The sequence below is a fragment of the Rhinatrema bivittatum genome, chromosome 8 (genome assembly GCF_901001135.1).
Source record: "Rhinatrema bivittatum chromosome 8, aRhiBiv1.1, whole genome shotgun sequence".
Classification (NCBI taxonomy): Eukaryota; Metazoa; Chordata; class Amphibia; order Gymnophiona; family Rhinatrematidae; genus Rhinatrema; species Rhinatrema bivittatum.
This window is the reverse complement of record NC_042622.1, coordinates 172,842,173-172,861,177: the sequence shown is the minus strand read 5'-3', so window position 1 is coordinate 172,861,177 and position 19,005 is coordinate 172,842,173. Positions and strand designations below refer to the sequence as shown.

At 42.4% G+C, this 19,005-nt stretch overlaps 1 protein-coding gene across 1 annotated transcript in view; it reads right to left on the bottom strand.

Annotated features, from left to right (window-relative positions):
• Nucleotides 1-246: 246 nt before the first annotated feature.
• DOC2B (double C2 domain beta) overlaps nucleotides 247-19,005 on the bottom strand; it is a 257,590-nt gene continuing 238,831 nt past the window's right edge. The window contains exons 7-9 of the mRNA XM_029611454.1: nucleotides 4,602-4,683; nucleotides 3,823-3,919; nucleotides 247-2,864 (exon numbers count right to left, since the gene is read on the bottom strand). Coding sequence (XP_029467314.1) covers nucleotides 2,728-2,864; nucleotides 3,823-3,919; nucleotides 4,602-4,683 — 316 coding nt within the window. The 3' untranslated portion in view covers nucleotides 247-2,727. The remainder of the gene's footprint in view (nucleotides 2,865-3,822; nucleotides 3,920-4,601; nucleotides 4,684-19,005) is intronic.

Below are 19,005 nucleotides of genomic sequence, written 5' to 3'. Positions count from 1 at the left end.
CGCGCAACGTGCGCGAACAAAAGTACGCCGGATTATAAAAGATACGTGCGCATATCTTTTAAAATCCAGGGTCGGCGCATGCAAGGCTGCGCAAAATCGGCAGCCTGCCCATGCCGAGCCGCGCAGCCTGCCTCCGTTCCCTCTGAGGCCGCTCAGAAATCGGAGCGGCCCCACCTTTCCCTCCCTTCCCCTATCTAACCCACCCCCCGGCCCTACCTAAATCCCCCCTACCTTGTTCGATGGAGTTACGCCTGCAACTTGCGCGCGCCGGCTGGCCAGGCCCCGACACAGGCCGCTGTGTCAGGGCACTCGGCCACGCCCCCAGACCGCGGACATGCCCCTGGACCACAGACGCGCCCCACCCGGACCGCCCATTTTAGCAAGCCCCGGGGCTCTGCGCGTGCTGGCAGCCTATGCAAAATAGGTGCGCCGGCGCGCGCACAGGGCTTTTAAAATCTACCCCTAAGGGTATGCAAACTTTTGAACAGGACCATTTTATTATTTCCTTTATTGCTATGGTTTGTTTATTGATTGTGCTGTTTTGTGTTATCTAATAGTTTAATTTGAAACACATTAAAAACAGATGTGTTTTGTCTGATCACTCATGTTTTCTTAAAATGAGACATCTCACAAATTCTGCCAGGGGTGTGTAGACTTATGAGCACCACTGTATCTGTTCTTTGCTGTAGATACATATTTAGGCAGACAAAAAGCCCTGTGGGATTTTTGCTTAGGTCCTATGTACTCCCTTTATGGTAAAGATGTTTTTACTGTAGAGGTTCACATTTTCATGCCATGTCAACAATTTTGCAAGCTGTCCAAGTATGACAACACTAGAGGTAAAGCAGACAGGATGCTGAGGGTCTCCTCACTAACAGACTGTAGCAGGTCTACACATTTTTCTAGCTTTTCTTCTCTGCTTGTATTTCAAGGAATTAGCTACAGCAAAATAAATATTGTTCACAGGTGGCAGGGGTTTATGGAAATCTTCAATTGGGTTTGGGAGAAAAATTTCTGTTCGATATTTTTTTTAAAGTCTTTTAAAAACAAAATCTTTGGTTTTTTTGAGTCTGTTTTGATTTCCAATCAAGGCCTTTTTTTTTTTTTATCAGGCCCCTTTCAGAGCTTTAGATCTTGCTGTCTCTAATACCATTATAATTGCCATGGAGGAAGAGAAAGTTGTATCAGCCTAGAGTGTAGATCTCAGCATTTCATAACCATATCTTTTCATATTTTATTTTCTACAGTCAGTCCTAGGAGGGGTTTAGGGAAGCTTCAGGCACCAGCTGCTGTATAAAAAGACACACAGTATATCATTTAAAATAACTAAATACAAAAGAATGTTAAAGCAACATAACTTGGGGACTGACAAGCAATGTAGCCTAACCCCAATGGCAATTATGTTTATAAAACAGCCTTCCCAGCGTGGGTCTGGGTTTTTTGGCCTTGCTGATTGCAGCTCGATCAGATCCTGTCCAAGACTGGGGTAAGATGCAGGCAACCTTCATTAGCAGCTACCCAGGGTTTTCTCCCTTTATTTTCTGCCACACCAGTGACTTCCTTAATAGGGAGCCGCTGCCTATGGCTCTTAAGCCCTGTAAACACCAATCCTTCCCCAGCATCCATAATACCTGCTGGAAATCCCTTGCATGTTATGTTAAATAATGTCCTATTCATAACAGACAAAACAAGTATATTACTTCTGTTAATAAAATACACACGGGAATTTTCCTTACGGTCAATTCCTGCATCTGGTCAGGACTTGTGGATTATTAATGCTCAGGGAGAGTAATGAGATCAACAGCTTTGTAAACTAAATTGTGAACCTTGAACTCAAACCAGAGACCCTGGTCTGAGCCATCTCTGAGACTCAGGTTGAAGGGGACAGACACCACTGTAGAACTGATCAAATATGTAACTTTTCAGGCTTATTTTGTTTTTCTTAAAGGACCTAGGGTAGAAGGCCCGAAAGAGTCCATGAAAAAAAATTCCCAACCTCTGTTGCTTTACTTCTAGTTTTACAAAACCTGAGTCCATGAGGGTGCATGCAGGGTCCCACTGAGCAAGCCACCTGTTGAGACTGCAATTGCAGAGATCCTGCTCCTGAAATGCCCTTCGTTTGCACGGCTGACTGGGCTTAGAGCAGTACTGTCATCAAACATACAAGGCCTGCTGAAGCCACACAGTTTTGTATTTCCTCTCAAAAAATGTGTTTAAAAAAATGCTGCTCCCAGGTCCTCTCTCACCGAAAAGCAGAGGCAGATTTGGGAATGATCTGTGCAGGAGACTGAGAAAACAGGACATGAAGTGATAACACTGCTGGTCTCATTACACAGCCCAAGCAGTGCAGGTCAACAGGTCACGACTACTTGGGACTTGAACTCTCTCTAAAATGAATGAAATGGTCAGACATTTAGCATGTCTGGTTCTGAACAGACTCTTCCTGCGGAAAAAATGGGAAGCAAATGGATAATAATGTCCTGAAGAAAATCCCTCCAGCACTCGACTCACTGAACAAAGAAAACGTAGCATATAAAACATAGAAAATCTCTTAGGCCTTGTTCCAGAATCTCTCTTCAGGGTTACTGTAAGCCCTGAAGCTAGCGCTCGAGCTAACCTGGGCAAGAGCCTCCCTTCCATACATTTATACCGTAACATGTAAACCAAAAGTCCAAAGGCATGAGAGTTGTTCTTGGGTCCACTTCCACAGTACAGCTGTGCTAGAAGTCAATCGCTGAGGACAGATCCCGGGAGCTCATTAGTTAACGTGTGCCAGCGCTCAATTTTCTTATCCTTGTTTTTTAGACAGTCAAACCAGTGTTTCAGACGTTCTCCTTTTGCGTTAATTCCTAAAACTACTCCACCTGTGGAAGCATAAAGAGATATTCACCCCTTGACAGAGATGTAGGATCTGCAATCCTATCATTAGTTACTGTATTGTATTAATCTGTAGATCCTGGGAGGCATTTTCCAGAAGGTTTTCTGTGGGTCACCAGGCCTTAACGGCAGAAAAACCTGAAATTGGTTCCCCAGTATGTGTGGGGGAAAATACATGTGCGTTTACAACTGCTGTACTTTTCCCTACAGAGAAACTAGTTTAGATGTGGGGGGGAGGCATTTAGGGCAGAGCCCCTGCAATACAAACTGGGATTTCGTTTAGCTTTCTCTTTATCTCGTGTGCTTTGCACCTGCAAAGCACACGAGATAAAGAATGGCAGCGGCACCGGCCCACCAGCGAATTTTCAAAGGGAAGCTCCACGCTGAGTGCAGGTGCAAGCTGCCCACAGGGAAATTGCCCTTTTAAGACAGTTTAACTCGTTTGGCTTGAAAGGAGGCATCACTGCCAATTCTTTGAAATAATCCACATTAAATTTATCAGAAAAAGATCTGAAAGACAAAGTGAAACCAGGTTGTCTCTAGTAAGCAGGAACCCTTTTAGATGTGCCCTCCCAGCCGTTTCTGCATGTACGCAGGCTGTCTGCAAATCGCCTGCCCTCAGTATTACTGCACATGCACGGGGAGGTCCACACCAGGCCTACTTCTAGCCACATTTAGCACAGGTATAATCAGGGGCTTGGATTATGACTATTTATATTTTCACGTCTACCTGCGTTACTCTCTTTAGGAAATCTTCCCACCTCAAGCTCCATAGCTACTTCGTACCGACAGTAAGTTTCAAAGTCAGAGTACGTGCATACTTTTTTTTTTCCCCTTTTTTAACTCGATGCAAAGTCTGCAGGTAAGAAGCTTTTAGAAAAGAATTGCTTATTATATCCATGCAGAAATTAGTCTTCATCTTAAATGTGTTTCTCCTTTGCTTACCAATAAAATCATTTGATTTTCCGATATCATAATCCCAGACTGTGACTTCTAAAGTCTTCTTCGCCAGATCACCATGCTTTATTTCATAGCAAAACTCCTACAAAACAATACAGGATAAGCTTTATAAAACCAAACAGGTGTAGAGCATGAAAGCTGCACTCGCTGCGTGGGGGGTAGCAGTAAAGCCCCATCCTCTGTGCTAAGGTACCTCCCACATCATAAGGACTGCAAGACCCATTGCTTGACTAAGCAGCACTTGTCTGAATTATCAGGAAGGCTGTTCACGCTATAAAAATGTTGCTGGCAGTAATTTTCTGGGTTTGAGAGTTGTTTTGATTGTTAATATCACTACCCTTAACATAAGGCTTGGGAGTAACCTGCACGGAGCAGCATTTACTACCACGAGAAGCTTGCTGGGCAGACTGCATGGACCACGTGGCCTTTTTCTGCCATCATTACTGGGTTACAACAGGAACAGTCTTGCTATTTTCATAACTAAAATGTAATTTATAACTGCAGCTTAATATTCAGAAAAGAATTTACTGCCATATATTTTTTTAAAAGAAATATGAATGTAATCCACCTTGAGACTATCTTAAGAAAAAGTGGCATATCTAATGTTCATAAGTAAATAAATCTGTGTTTACTGATCTTTCCAATTTGGGGGATTTTGTTGTTGGGCAGGTTCTCCTTGGGAGAGGGCACGTCTGATTCACAGTCACTTTCTTCTTTGCCTTAGCCTGTCCTTTCATCATGGGCCTCACTCTTATCGAGATTACCTCATTGAATTCTGGATTTAATGTCTTCTTTTTCACCGCTGTCTTGTGCTTTGATTTCTTGTCCTCATCTGGTTTTAAGTATCTGTGAAAACAGAAGTTTTGGGACAGCATGAGTTTCTGGTACTAATCTCTTCTTAAACGAACAGGAATGGTTTGGTGAGCATGCACGATGCAGTGGGACCCAGACTGTCAGGCTGCCTTGAACCTTTAAAGGAAGAAGCCCCTGCTTTTGGAAAGGGCGTCCAACCAGGCAGGAGTGTCTGCGAGGCGGAATACCGCATTCAATGGCTTAGACGTGGCTGCTTCAGCCACTGAGCACATCCTTTGGGGTGAGTAGCAATGACATAATCAAAGCATATCGATCATTCTGCAGGCGATTACAGAAGTGAGATTAATTCTGAAAGCTGTGTGCCAACAGATATAATGAGCCTATAATCACATGCACGGACACTGATCACATTTTTAAAAAATACAGTTAAAAGGTATTACAATGAAAAATGTAAAGCAGATGTGGTCATTCCAGTACACATGCAAATTATGTTTCCAGCTTCAGCAAAAATCATTTGAAAGTCTAGAAATATTCTTCTAATTAACTTTTTTTAATAGGCCAAATAAGCAACTATTTGGGGGCAGGGCAATTTTCAAAAGTAATTTAGCTGGGTAAAGGTTTTTTTTTTTAATTTCCCTATCCCTTACACGAGGTCGTTCATGGGGGTTAGGTTGGAGGAGGCATCAATGCATGCAGATCTTTGCATTTTCAAAACTCTGCATGTTTTCCACGGAAAAAACCATCTGCAGAGAAAGCAAGTGCAAATCTCTGGATATGTTTTCCTGGGACTGCTTTCAGAGGGACAGTACTGCCAAAATACCCTTTGGAAACTGGTGCAAGGCCTATAAGCAGTATTTTGAAAAAAATAATTATAAAAAATATGAGACCGGTGAATAAAAATGTCAGAGACTCTCTCTTTGCCGGGCTAAGCTCAGCAACCAAGCAAAAGAGCTCCAGATTCTAAGACTGCAGTTTTGGGAGGTTGTTTTGACTTAGCAGCTGACAGAGTCACAATATAATTACAGAAAAGTAGAATTAAACAAACCGTAAAGAATCTTTAAAAAAAAAAAACCAAAAATAAAAAAAACTTTTACAAATGCTCTCTGTTTCTAAGGCTGTGATCTGCTAGATCCAACAAACTAAGGGCCTCATTTTCTAAAGTATCGCAGGCCTGCGATACTTTAGGGAATGAAGGGAGGGGGCCGAAACGGGGGGTGGGCCTGCACTAGACGGCAGCGATCGCACCGTGCAACCAAAAAAAGTTTGGTTCATTTTCATTTCCATTTGTTTTTGGAAACTATTTATTTAAGACATTTCTATTCTGCCATCCTGTCCCTTACAGGCCACCAAAGGTGGCGCATCACATCAAGTGAAGATAACCATACCAAAGCAAGAACTAAAATCAGAGGATAAACAAAATCAAACCTCTAAAAGAAAAAGAGAAATCCAACTTGGACAGACAAATTAATAACAATACAGAAAACAGTAGAAAGGCGCTACCTGCCAGCTATCCCAAGGGAATAGCCAGGTCTTCATTTTTTTGTGAAAACTCAAATAGCTACGTTTCCTCCTAATGGGCAAAGGGCTGAGCAGCCACTGCCAAAGCTCTCACTGTTATCTTGGCTCTTCCCAGTGGAACAGACGTAGTTCTCAAGAGAGCGGTACCAACCCATCTTGCTGCACAAATACATAGGCACATTGCTTTGCAAAGCTTGAAAAACCGTCAACATTTTAAACTGCATCCTCAGCCTAACAGGCAACAAATGCGAAGGGTGCAGCCACAGAGAGGCGGCAGTGCCTTTTGGGCTGCCCTCGTATTACTCTGGACCATCTGAAGCCTGCATATCAGACTCAACGGGGAGCCCAGGCCATTGCAGTAGTCCAGATGGGTCACTACCAACAAGTGAATCACACATTTAACATAATTAACTTCAGTGCTAACTGGTTACCATACTACTTATTGCTTGTGTACTGATACTGGTATATTTATATGCTAGAGGAGGAACTGGGAGAATGAACATAGGGTGGTGGATGCCTAGAATGCCCTTCCGGAGGAAGTGGTGAAGACCAGAACTGTGAAGGACTTCAAAAGGGCGTGGGATAAACACTGTGGATCCATAAAGTCTAGAGGACATGAATGAAGAGTGGTTGGCTCGCGGGAATGACGGCTACTGCCTGGAGATAATACCCTTATTCAATAAACGGCAAGAGGAAATGTAGAAAAAAGGATTTGCATTCACAAAAAAGCGGGAAGTAGCTTGCTTGTTGCGGCGGTTACTAACCCAAACCAAATAAGCCTGATACTTCACTTTCAACAGCATAGCTCTCTGCTTCAACGGCAGGGGAGAAAGACTGATACTTCACGCATATCCAGCTTAGCTCTCTGCTTCAACGGCAGCGGGAATGAAGAAAAGTGGATCTATATACAGAGAACAACCAACAAGGACTGAATTACATAGTCTACAAACAAATAAGCATGGGTGTAGCTTGCTTATTGCGGCGGTACTACCCCTAACTAATTAAGCTAGATATTTCACTTAGATGCAGTTCCAACACTGCTCTCTACATTAATGGTGGGGGTGGAAGGGAAATAGAACCAAAAGATAAAGAGCCAAGAGTAACAAATAAGTATGAGAAAAAAAAAAGTGCGAAGCTTACTGGGCAGACTGGATGGGCCGTTTGGTCTTCTTCTGCCGTCATTTCTATGTTTCTATCTATGTTTCTATGTTATAGTCTTTAATTATTTTATTTGATTAAATCTTTTTGTAAATTTCAATATTTATTTTAGGTATATGATATATAATAAGATCATAAGCAGAAAATAATACATTGTGTTGGTATTTTATTGGGATATGCTTTGTTAATTGTATTTTCAGTTGTAAACCACTGTGATCTTTATAGAAACTTAGAAATGATGGCAGAAAAGGACCAAATGGTCCATCCAGTCTGCCCAGCAAGGTTTTAAGATAATATCTGCTGCTCCATGCAGGTTACCCCATGTTTCTGTAAAGGTAGTAACCCCTGCTCCATGCAGGTTACCCCCATGCTTTCTCTTAAGGGTAGTAACCGCCACTCCGTGCAGGTTACCCCCATTTCTGTTAAGGGTAGTAACCGGCACTCCGTGCAGGTTACCCCCATGTTTCTGTTAAGGGTAGTAACTGCCACTCCGTGCAGGTTACCCCCATTTCTGTTAAGGGTAGTAACCGCCACTCTGTGCAGGTTACCCCCATGTTTCTGTTAAGGGTAGTAAGTGCCGCTCCGTGCAGGTTACCCCCATGTTTCTGTTAAGGGTAGTAACTGCCGCTCCGTGCAGGTTACCCCCATTTCTGTTAAGGGTAGTAACCGCCACTCCGTGCAGGTTACCTCCATGTTTCTCTTAAGGGTAGTAACTGCTGCTCCGTGCAAGTTACCCCCATGTTTCTGTTAAGGGTAGTAAGTGCCGCTCCGTGCAGGTTACCCCCATGTTTCTGTTAAGGGTAGTAACCCCTGCTCCGTGCAGGTTACCCCCATTTCTGTTAAGGGTAGTAACCGGCACTCCGTGCAGGTTACCCCCATGTTTCTGTTAAGGGTAGTAACTGCCACTCCGTGCAGGTTACCCCCATTTCTGTTAAGGGTAGTAACCGCCACTCTGTGCAGGTTACCCCCATGTTTCTGTTAAGGGTAGTAAGTGCCGCTCCGTGCAGGTTACCCCCATGTTTCTGTTAAGGGTAGCAACTGTCACTCCTGTGCAGGTTACCCCTATGCCTTATGGCACACATGAAAATTGCAGCTAGCAACATTTAGTGGGTGGGTTAAAAGAAATTAATTAAAAGCTGTGTGTATTACTTGTGCTACAAGTTTTGCTAAACCCATTGCTGAATTCAAAGAAACTCCCAACGTTTTCACCACATCTGTTGTCATAATCGTACTGGAATCAGTTCTTACAGAAAGTGATGTTGCCAGTGGTTAGTATCTTTCAGATACTTTTAGGGAGGAGGAATAGCCTAGTGGTTAGAGCATTGGACTATGAACCAGGAGACCAGGGTTCAAGTCCTGCTGTCGCTCCTTGTGACCTTGGGCAAGTCACTTTACCCTCAATTACCTCAGGTACAAAAATTTAGATTGTAAGCCCTCTGGGGATAGAGAAATACCTACAGTACCTGAATGTTAACCAATGTGATATCCCGCTTGAGATCAAATATCGGTATATAATAAATAACTATAAGGACTAGGGGGCACTCCATGAAGTTGGTAAGTAGCACAATTAAAACAAATTGAAGAAAATCTTTTTTCACTTAATGCACAATTAAGCTTTGGAATTCATTGCCAGAGAATGTGGTTAAGGCAGTTAGGTAGCTGGGTTTAAAATTGGTTTGGATAAGTTCCTGGAGAAGTCCATAAACTGCTATTAATCAAGTTGACTTAGGGAATGCACCTGTTATTACAGGCTTTAGCAGCATGGGATCTATTTAATGTTTGGGTACTTTTCAGGTACTTGGGACCTGGATTGGCCACAAGTTCAGGATGCTGTGCTTGATGGACCCTCTGTCTGACCTAGTATGGCAAGTTCTTATGTTGTGTTGCACAGCAAAGTGTGAAACACTATAGAGAGGGAAATAGTTTCTTAACTATTTACCACCACCACGTATCCAAAAAACTAGACTAGAGACAATATCATAGGCAGTTGCTCACGGTGAACTTTCGATCCGCTGTCTCTCGCCCGCAATGGGCCGCAGGCAGTAATCAGCCTGTGAGCTCAAACAATTTTTTAATCATCTATTGTCTCATGTCTACCCACCCCTCACTCCAAAAAACATTTTTTATTATAGATAAATTACTATCTCAACCATTAAAGTGCAAAATTCTTTAAAACAACTATTTGTGTAACTTTCAACCGGCTAGTAACCTATATTTGTACAACTGACAATAAACAGCCACGAAAGTGGTCAATCAAATATCGAGAATACTTCCGTTATTCAACCCCGACATGGTCCATGTTTCGACTCTCAACGAGTCTTTTTCAAGGGGAATGAAGATAACAGATCACTGTATCACCGGTACATTACTTTCATTCAGTTCCTGTAAAGCAATGTCGAAAATTAAAAACAATCAAAAACTGCACACACACTAACAGGGAGCAAAAAAACTTTTCCAATCTCATACATTCCAACTAAACATGAAGACTGCTAATTAAGACACGAGTGCTCCCCTCAGAATGACAAAATACTCAACTTAAAAACTCACCGAAACGCCGGAATCATTTGTCTTCAGATCACAACATGGCGATAAACGCCTTTATCAGATCTATCTCACTACCTGGGTTTAAATAGACCGCTAGGTTCTGTGGGGCCAGAAGTAACAAAAAAACTGCTTTCCGGTCGCCTAGTCACTCACTAAAAATTACTAATACCGGCATCCCATTCTAGCAACAGCTGTCATTTTGGATATATCTAAGTCACAACCCATAGGCTTCAAAAAACTGACCAATCAATTTCCTTGTTGAGCCCTTTCGGAATCACTGAATCAAAAAAATGTATCCATTTTTGTTCTCTCTGTGTCAAATACAAATCAAAATTGCCGCCCCAATTATTCGGAACTGGCTGTTCAATTACTGCAAATCTCAACTCTGCAAACGTGTGATTCCTCTCAATGCAGTGTTGAACGCAAGGTGCCTCCAACCTGCTCCTGGTTATAGCACTGCGGTGTTCTATCATTCGCGTCTTGAGGCATCTTTTCGTCTTCCCAATATATAAAAGCGGACAAGGGCACCACAAGGCATAAACCACCCCTCTGGATTCACAAGTAGTAGCAGCTGTTAATTTAAAGTTTCCTTTAAAAAAATGTAACTTATTGCCATCAAATGATTGATCGCATACAGAGCACTTCATACAAGGTCGGTGCCCAGCAGTCAAATGTGCTTCCATGGTGCTATTGTCTTTCTTGTCGAAAAAATCTGAATGTACAATGAGATCTCTAATGTTCTTACCTCGTTTAAACGCAAACATTGGGAAACGTTGAAACCCCTCATGCAAACTCAATACGTGCCAGAATTTTTTGATCACCTTTTGTACTCTGTAAATTTGGGATGAAAATGGTAATACACATACCATCCGCTCTGTATCTTGACTAGCACGAGCAGGTTGAAGTAACAGATCTCTATTGATCCAGCGGGCTCGCTTATATGCCTTCTTGATGATACTAGAAGGGTAGCCCCGTTGTGCAAAATTGTTCATCATCACTTGTGCCTTCATTTTGTAGTCAAATGCGTCTGAACAAAGACGTCTTAGTCTCAAAAATTGACCAAAAGGTAAGTTGGAACGAAGATGAAGAGGATGACAACTGTCAAACCGGAGGATCGTATTTTTGTCTGTAGGTTTTCGATAAATGGAAAATTGAAATCCCGACTGCTGAATGCTAATAGAAATGTCTAAGTATGAAACATTCCTTTTATCAAAAATGAAAGTGAAACTCAAATTGGCAACACAGTTCTGTAACCATTCCATAAAGGCTGTAAATGTGGATTCATCACCTTCCCACACAACCAGAATATCATCAATGTACCTCCTCCACAATTTCACATGTTGGCCAAAAGGATTATTTTTTAAATGTTTGTTCTCAAAATCACCCATGTATAAGTTGGCGACGTCCGGAGCCATGGAGGCCTGCGGCCCATTGCGGGCGAGAGACAGCGGATCGAAAGTTCACCGTGAGCAACTGCCTATGATATTGTCTCTAGTCTAGTTTTTTGGATACGTGGTGGTGGTAAATAGTTAAGAAACTATTTCCCTCTCTATAGTGTTTCACACTTTGCTGTGCAAGATATCAATTGAGAGGTGTTGCTTCTGTTTAGTGATTATACATCAAAGTTCTTATGTTGACCATTTTTTTTTGTAACTGTTTATTTCAACAGACAGAATACATGAGGCTGTACATAGAATTATATAAGGCTTACATACTTCCCTGATCATAAAATCCAACACCAGAAGTGTAATGCATATGTCAGACCCCAACCAAAGATACAAAGACAGTCCACTCCCATTTACGTTATTGTAACCACCTGCCCCCTCACATCACCAGCAACATAGCACTATTTCTGCAAATAATCCCAGATAGTCTCGTATTTATCCAATTTTTCCCTTAATGAATATGTAAGTTTCTCAATGGATGCAATCTCCACCATTTGAGAGTACCACTGTGATATATTGGGAGCGCCCTTCCAATACAATGCAATTGTGTGCCTGGCGGCAAGCAAACACTAGTTAATGAGACGTCTATCCATGTTTAATACATTTTCAGTAGTATCTCTCCAATAACCCAAAAGCTCCACACAAGGAGCTAGAGGAAAATGACTGTTACACATTCATCTGATTTCCCTTTCTATATCTTCCCAAAAAGATAGTGTTCATGGACGGGACCACTACATATGGAAATAAGCCCCATTTTGTCCACAGCTGTGCCAGTACGGTGGAGAAGCTGACCCTGGAAAACACTCAATGTGTTGATTTACCAACAGATCTACCAACAGATCTACCAACAAAGGCACCCTACATGTTCAATCCCTGAAAACAGCTCATCTCTCCTCCACCCGCAACCGTGCCATCTCCATTGCCGGTCCGGCCCTCTGGAACTCCCTACCTGTCCACATGCGCCTTGAACCCTGTGCAATCAAATTCAAAAAGAAACTAAAAACACTTCTGTTCAACCACGCCTACACAGAATAGCTTTCCCTTCTCCTCCGTAGTCCGCCCCCCCCCCCCAGGTGACCGCCCTCTCCTTATATTAAGGAGATATTCAATGTAAATTGTAAATTGTTATTCTCTGGTTATGACTTCTTTGTTTTACTATCCTTCTTACTGCCTATTGGTTACCCCCACGCCCAGTTACTCTCCCTGTTGAAATGTACTTTCCATGCTTGCAGTTATTATGTGAACCGGTATGATGTCCCCACTAATACCGGTATATAAAAGTTTCTAAATAAATAAATAAATAAATAAATAAATGTAGTAATTTAACCATGTTGTCCATTCTGAACCAGCTTATTCGGTTGGCACCAACTTAATATCATTAAGGTGTGTCATTGGTAAGATGGACTTCAGCATTGTCTGCATAAATACATCCACGCAAGCCTAGTGACTGCACAAATATATTACAAAGACCTGGAGACAGAGAAGAGCTCTAGAGAATGCACACTGGAGAGGTCACCAAACCTTTTAACACAAACCAAGGCCAGGCAAACCAAAAGAGAGAACAGGAGCCGAAAGATCGAAACGTGTACACCCTAGAGGAGGGGTGGGCAATTCCAGTCCTCGAGGGCCACAAACCAGTCGGGTTTTCAGAATATCCCTAATGAATATGCATGAGACATCTGCATATTCATTAGGGATATTCTGAAAACCCGACTGGTTTGTGGCCCTCGAGGACTGGAATTGCCCACCCCTAAAGGAAAAGCAGGATACAGGAAATATGACAGACATTTAAATAACTCTAAGACATCAATGTCTAGGAGGTAGGTCTCTTTCAAAAAAAAAAAAAAAGTCCCAGCTATGTTCCTCCAGAGCCAAGGTTAGCTGAGAGAGGCCACCACCTGTTCAATAAGTTTTGCCAAAATTGGGATGTTTGCAATAGGCTTTTAATTGGCTCATAGTAATCACAAAATATTTCAGGTGAGGCAGGAGTGATTCTGTACAATATCTTCCTAACATCCTCTGGGAATATTTTCAGAAGGCAAGATGGACAAGGATCAAAAATATAAAAAGTCACCTTTATAATATTAAAAACAATCTCTAACATTCATCCAAGAGAATAGGTAATTCCCCCTCTTATACAGGCGGAGTCAGGTTGCCTAGCTGCAGTTTGTGAAGCTCTAATTCACTCCTTAAAGTCGCTTCCTTCTCTGCCCAAAAGTAAGCTCACTGCTTGCTGTTTTACATGCAGAAAATAGAATTTTATATATGTAAGTTGTATTTATGTACATAAAATCTAATTTTATTCATATAAAAAATCTACATGCACAAATTCTGAAACCACATTGAACAAATGCAAATCCCTACTGCTCAGGCACTTAGATTTCCACAAAGGGAAACCTTTTGTCTTAAATATGCAAGCCAGTCTCTCACTAAAAATTTTCCTTCACAATTTCAAGGAAAAACCTCTATCAGCAGAACAAATTAACACTAAATAGCACCAATGACAGGCCTCCTTAGGGAGAATAAAATATCAATTCTAGACCAGGGAAAATTCAGTAACAGACATATTGGTAAAAAAAAACCTATAAAAATGGTTATTTAATAACATTTTTAAAAAATGTCTCTTTTTGCATTCAAAGTACTCAATCAGTCAAAACCTCAGCAATCCTATCATCAATTCAACATCTTTTACAGATTCAAGCACTCACTGCAGTACCAGAAAAGATAAGGGATTTATGCATACGTTTTTCATTATTTAAAAAAGCTCAGGAGGGCTTCTATACTCTTCTGAACTTAGGAAGGTTGATCTAATTGTTCTAAAAAAATCTTCTCTCTTACGGAATCCTTAAGAATAATAATTCACTCAGATGAAAAAGGACCGTAAGGTCCATCTAATTAGTTCAATTTAATTCTTATTGCAATGCCATAGACCTCAATTTATATGTAGCTTTCCTTTTACATCTAAGGATCCTCTGCTTATCCTGTGACTTTTTTAAAATTGTTACTGTTCTAGATGGAGCTTCACCATGAAAGCCTAACAGCCATTCACATAGTGGGCAGATTTGCAAAGTCCACCCATCAGGTGCATCCAGGAGAATGGGAATTGAAAACCAGTTTTCCTGTGAGTGTGTGAAAACAACATTTAATGGCAACTTTTCCAAACAAAAAATAACTCAAGATATTTCAGCAGATACAAAAAGCATCAGGCTACATACAGCAGGGTGGCCACCTCCAGTCCTCAAGAGCCGCAAACAGGCCTGGTTTTCAGAATGTCCACAATGAATATGCATGAGATAGATTTGCATACATTGGAGGCACTTGGCCACCCCTGGCCTATGGTAACACGTGTCTTAATTCAAACTTGGGAATCGAATCTCCTATACATTTGCTCCAGGTGATTCAAAGAATGAAATCATATGTAACAGACAATTCTCATTGCTTTACATTGGTCAAGGTGGTCTTGGCTACAAATCCTTTAGGTATATCTAATGCCAAATCTCTACAGTCTGACAGCAGGGAAGTTAAGAGGAAAGTATTAAGTAGAAAGGCACATTTGCTTAGAATGATAGCAGGGTTATTATCAGCGGGAACGACTGCAGTTCAGAGAAAGATTGTAAGCTGATGCTGTACCGGTAACACATAAGGGGCCAATGCAATACCATGTCTTAGCCGCTGCGCACGGCTTAACATGCGATTGGACGCGTTTTGGAAGCGCATCCATAACCCTCAATCCAATACGGGGATCAGAGCATCAAAACGCGCGTCCAAACCGCTGCGTTAGCTAATAGCGCCCACCACATGGAGATTCGTGTAGATGAGGCTATTAGCTAATCCCCACAATCCAATACATTTTCCACGCAGCCAATGCGCTCTTGCAACGCGGCAAATTTTACACCAGCCCGGAGCTCAAAGGCGCATTGAAAAAAGGAAAACTCCTGCGTTCTCTAATTCTTCCTAATAGTATTGTAGCGATACTAAGTAGGAGGAACCAAATAAAGCAGTATTTACTTTAAAAAAAAAAATAAAAATTCTGGACGTCCAATACACACGCAAGATACAAGGTCCGGGCCGTGTATCTTGTGCGTGTCTATGCCGGTGGCAGGAGAAAACGGACACACGTAGATTGAGCGTCCGTTTTCCCAACCCGCTCGACAGCCACCTCTCCTGTGCACCCAATGCCGAGGAGGCGCTAGGAAAGCACATTTTCCCCTACAGCCTCCTTTTTAGCGCAACCCCTCATTTAAATATTGAACGATGCACCCAGGAGAGGTGGCTGGGCGCTCGTTTTCTGTGCACAATTATTACATCGGCCCCATAAAGCATTGCCTCAGTTCAACAATTCCTGTAGATGTAATACCAGCAACCTGAGGTGAAATGCCCTGAAAGCTAGCAAATCCAATTTCCAGTTTTCTTGGGATGCTGATGATTACCTCCTTTTGAACCTCCTAGTTCTGTTAGTCCGTACTTTCTACCATTTCTTTAGGTAGACAAGTCAGTGAAATTCAAGCGTTATCTTCTATTATAGCTTTCTTAGCTCAATATTTTTTCAAGAAAATCCTCTTTTTTTTTTTCTCAAAAATACATTCCTTCCTATATATCTTGTGCTACCTTCCTTTTCTTCTAATCCTCAAAATGTCCAGGAAAGCAGCAAGCACGCCTTAGATGTCAAAAGAGCATTCAGATTTTATTTACATGGAATCAAAGACTTCAGGAGGATAGGATGCCTCTTTATACCGTACACCACAAGCCAAAAATAAAAAAGAAAGGACTTGCAGTAAGCAAAATCTCCCTAACTTGTTGGATGAGATTACGCATCACCCAAGAGGTCTAATCTTACCCTAAACAGCTACCTGGTCACCCAGACACATTCCCAGTGGCCATCTTGCTGCAAGCCACACCTAACCCGATGCTGGGATAGACTGCGTTTGTACACTGGGTGAGTGGGAGAAAACTCAGGATCTCCACACACCAATGTCCCACTTTTAACTCGCTAGTAGTTTAACCCTCGTTAAGAGAAGTCATTTCCTCTGGTTTTGAGTTGGTCTCTTTTCTTTTCTAGTCGTGTCTTAGTTCTGGGGAAATTTTCAAAACTGAGGTGGGAATCTGTGGTACCCGGGTCACAGCATCAGGAGCCTTAAAGAGAGAGCTTCAATCTAACCTCGGAGTAGCCATCAATCTCATCCTGGGAAGGTGCACCAGCGTGCACTTAGCAGAGCGTGGCTTGAGAGTAACAAAAATCATAATTACAACGCCAATATGAATTATTAATTGACACACTTGTCACCAGAAGGGCTGAAAACAAATACCTACTGTAATCCTATCCATTCCTGCTCAACTGTGCTGCCACAGTACAGCCTTTAGAGGTCACTATTACTGCACTTACTGGCCAGTGCATCATTGTCAGCAGAGTACAAAGCAGAATGAATGTTTACCTAACATTATAGCGTCGTAAGGATCCTTCACAGAAACTCTGAAAGCTAATGGCCTTGCACAGAGACTTAAAATGCTTCATGAGTGAAATGGCTTCGTGAGCCGCTGTGGGTGCCATACGGCAAACGGAACAGTAAATATAAGCAAGACAAGGGGAGAACCCAACAAAAAGCAGCTGGAAGGAAAGCAGAAACAATAGGGGTCCATCAGGATCTGTGTATGGATGTTTTACTGAAACTTTGGTTTCTGATATCAGCCGTTTACATCAGGACAAGGTGCTGCTCCCCACCGTGGGGTGGTGGCGGAAGACTTATGGAGCCTAATAACAGTCCCTTAAAAATTGCCCAGGTGGACTCTGTTATTCTGAGAATATGAAATGAAAAATAAAAGCTTGTTAGTCACGGGATCAAGCCCGGTTCTTGGAGGAAGGGGTGGGGGCCAGGCCCACAAGGTGGCATCAATCGTCCAGGTATTCAGAGCTCTGATGAGGAAGGGGTGAGAGAGGAGCTGCTTCATGGGAGGAAATGCTCTGCGCTTCCTTTTACCTGTCCGCTTTGCACCAGGTGTAAAAGGGAATGCACGGGCAGAGATCTGCACCTGCTTTTTTTCTGCGCTTGGGTTTTGAAAATGCAAAACTGCGCACAGCGTTGCCTCCCCCGACCTAATCCTGCCTCTCAGCCCACCTAACTCTTCCTGCCTTGTCAATCCCCATGCCTGCGTCTACCCGGATCAGTGGCAGTCCAAAATTGTCCTGAGGGGAGGATCAAGGTTGGAAAAGTGGAAGAGGGGATTTTTAAAACAACTTCCTGGGGCGCCTCTTTTGGTCATGCTCCGTCATACAGGGGAAGGGGTCTAATTTGATGATTGTGGTGCATTTAAAGTCAAAGGTAGAGGACACATCCTTTTAACTCACAAGGCTCGTCTGCTGGGGGCGAGAGCTATTCTTACTTCAAGGCAAGACCCCAGTGCTTACTGGTCCTGGAGAGGCCTGCATCACTCCCTGATGCAGATGGAAAACACAGAAATGGTTCAAGCTTAAATGCACAAGACATTTTATAGAGATTTGGGACACCTATTTGCAATCACTCAATTACTTGTGATTGTCTTCCTACGAATCACTTTATGACGCCAATTGTGTGCTTTGCGTACAAACTGTCCGATATTCTCAATGATCACTGACCGGTCCCTATTACCTGTTTGTGTATCTTGGGGAGGGGGGGGGGGGGGGGGGAGAGTGCTTATTACTATTGTGGCTGTGTCAATAATTATTTTGTACTTCACTTTGGAGGGGCAAAAACTGTAAACTGAATAAATATTCCATGACATTGTCTATGATCTGCCAGATGTTGGTATTTTTTTTTGTTTTTTAATTACTTTTTTTTTTTTGAGCAGAAAGCACAAACATTTTAACCATTAAAACCAAACAGGAAGAGTACAATTCTAACAGACTCCGCTTAATCTGGGTTAACACACAATCTGGTCCATCCATGCCTCATGCTGCACTCTGCCACCTTTCCTCCTTTGTATATCCCCTTTCCACCAGCCATCCTAGTCATCTTTCACACACCCTCAACCATTCACACCTCTTAACAACCCAATTCCAGCCCCCTACTCATCCACACTCTTTAAGCTTTCCTGAAGAATCGATGTTCAATAATGCCGTTAGCAACAACGTCAATTCAATGCCCGGTACATTTATCGACAGTTCCTATAGTTATCTTACATACTGGTGTTTGAAGCAGAAGGAGAAGGTAGCAGATGTGAATAACCCCATATAAATTTCCGGTAACTATTCACCCCTTCGGTTGACAGCAGCCCATAAAACCTTTTTCCAAGCCTCCACATATTCATCCGATGCTTTACGTTTTCGGAAAAGAATATCCAACTAAGATTTTATAATATTCTGAGCCTAACCCATCTAGACCTGCCTCCCTTAGCCAATTTCAAATTTTGTATTATTTTGCATACTTCTGAATCTTTTACAGGGGAGTCAAGCCTGACTAATTAGTCTTCCTCAGTAGTGGGTCATTGGAAATCCCAAAATAATTCAGCTCGGGCAGCAGCATCTTCTGGCTGTTTATCACATAGGGAGTGGAAAAACTCCAGAAACCTCCACTCGATGTTCTGAGCAGTATTTGGGTACCAGCCAGGTTCTTATAGCCTGGATTGACTCCTGTTGGAGACAGAATGCCGGGCTTGATGGACCCTTGGCCTGACCCAGTATGGCAATTTCTTATGTTCTTATTGTGAAGGACTCCAG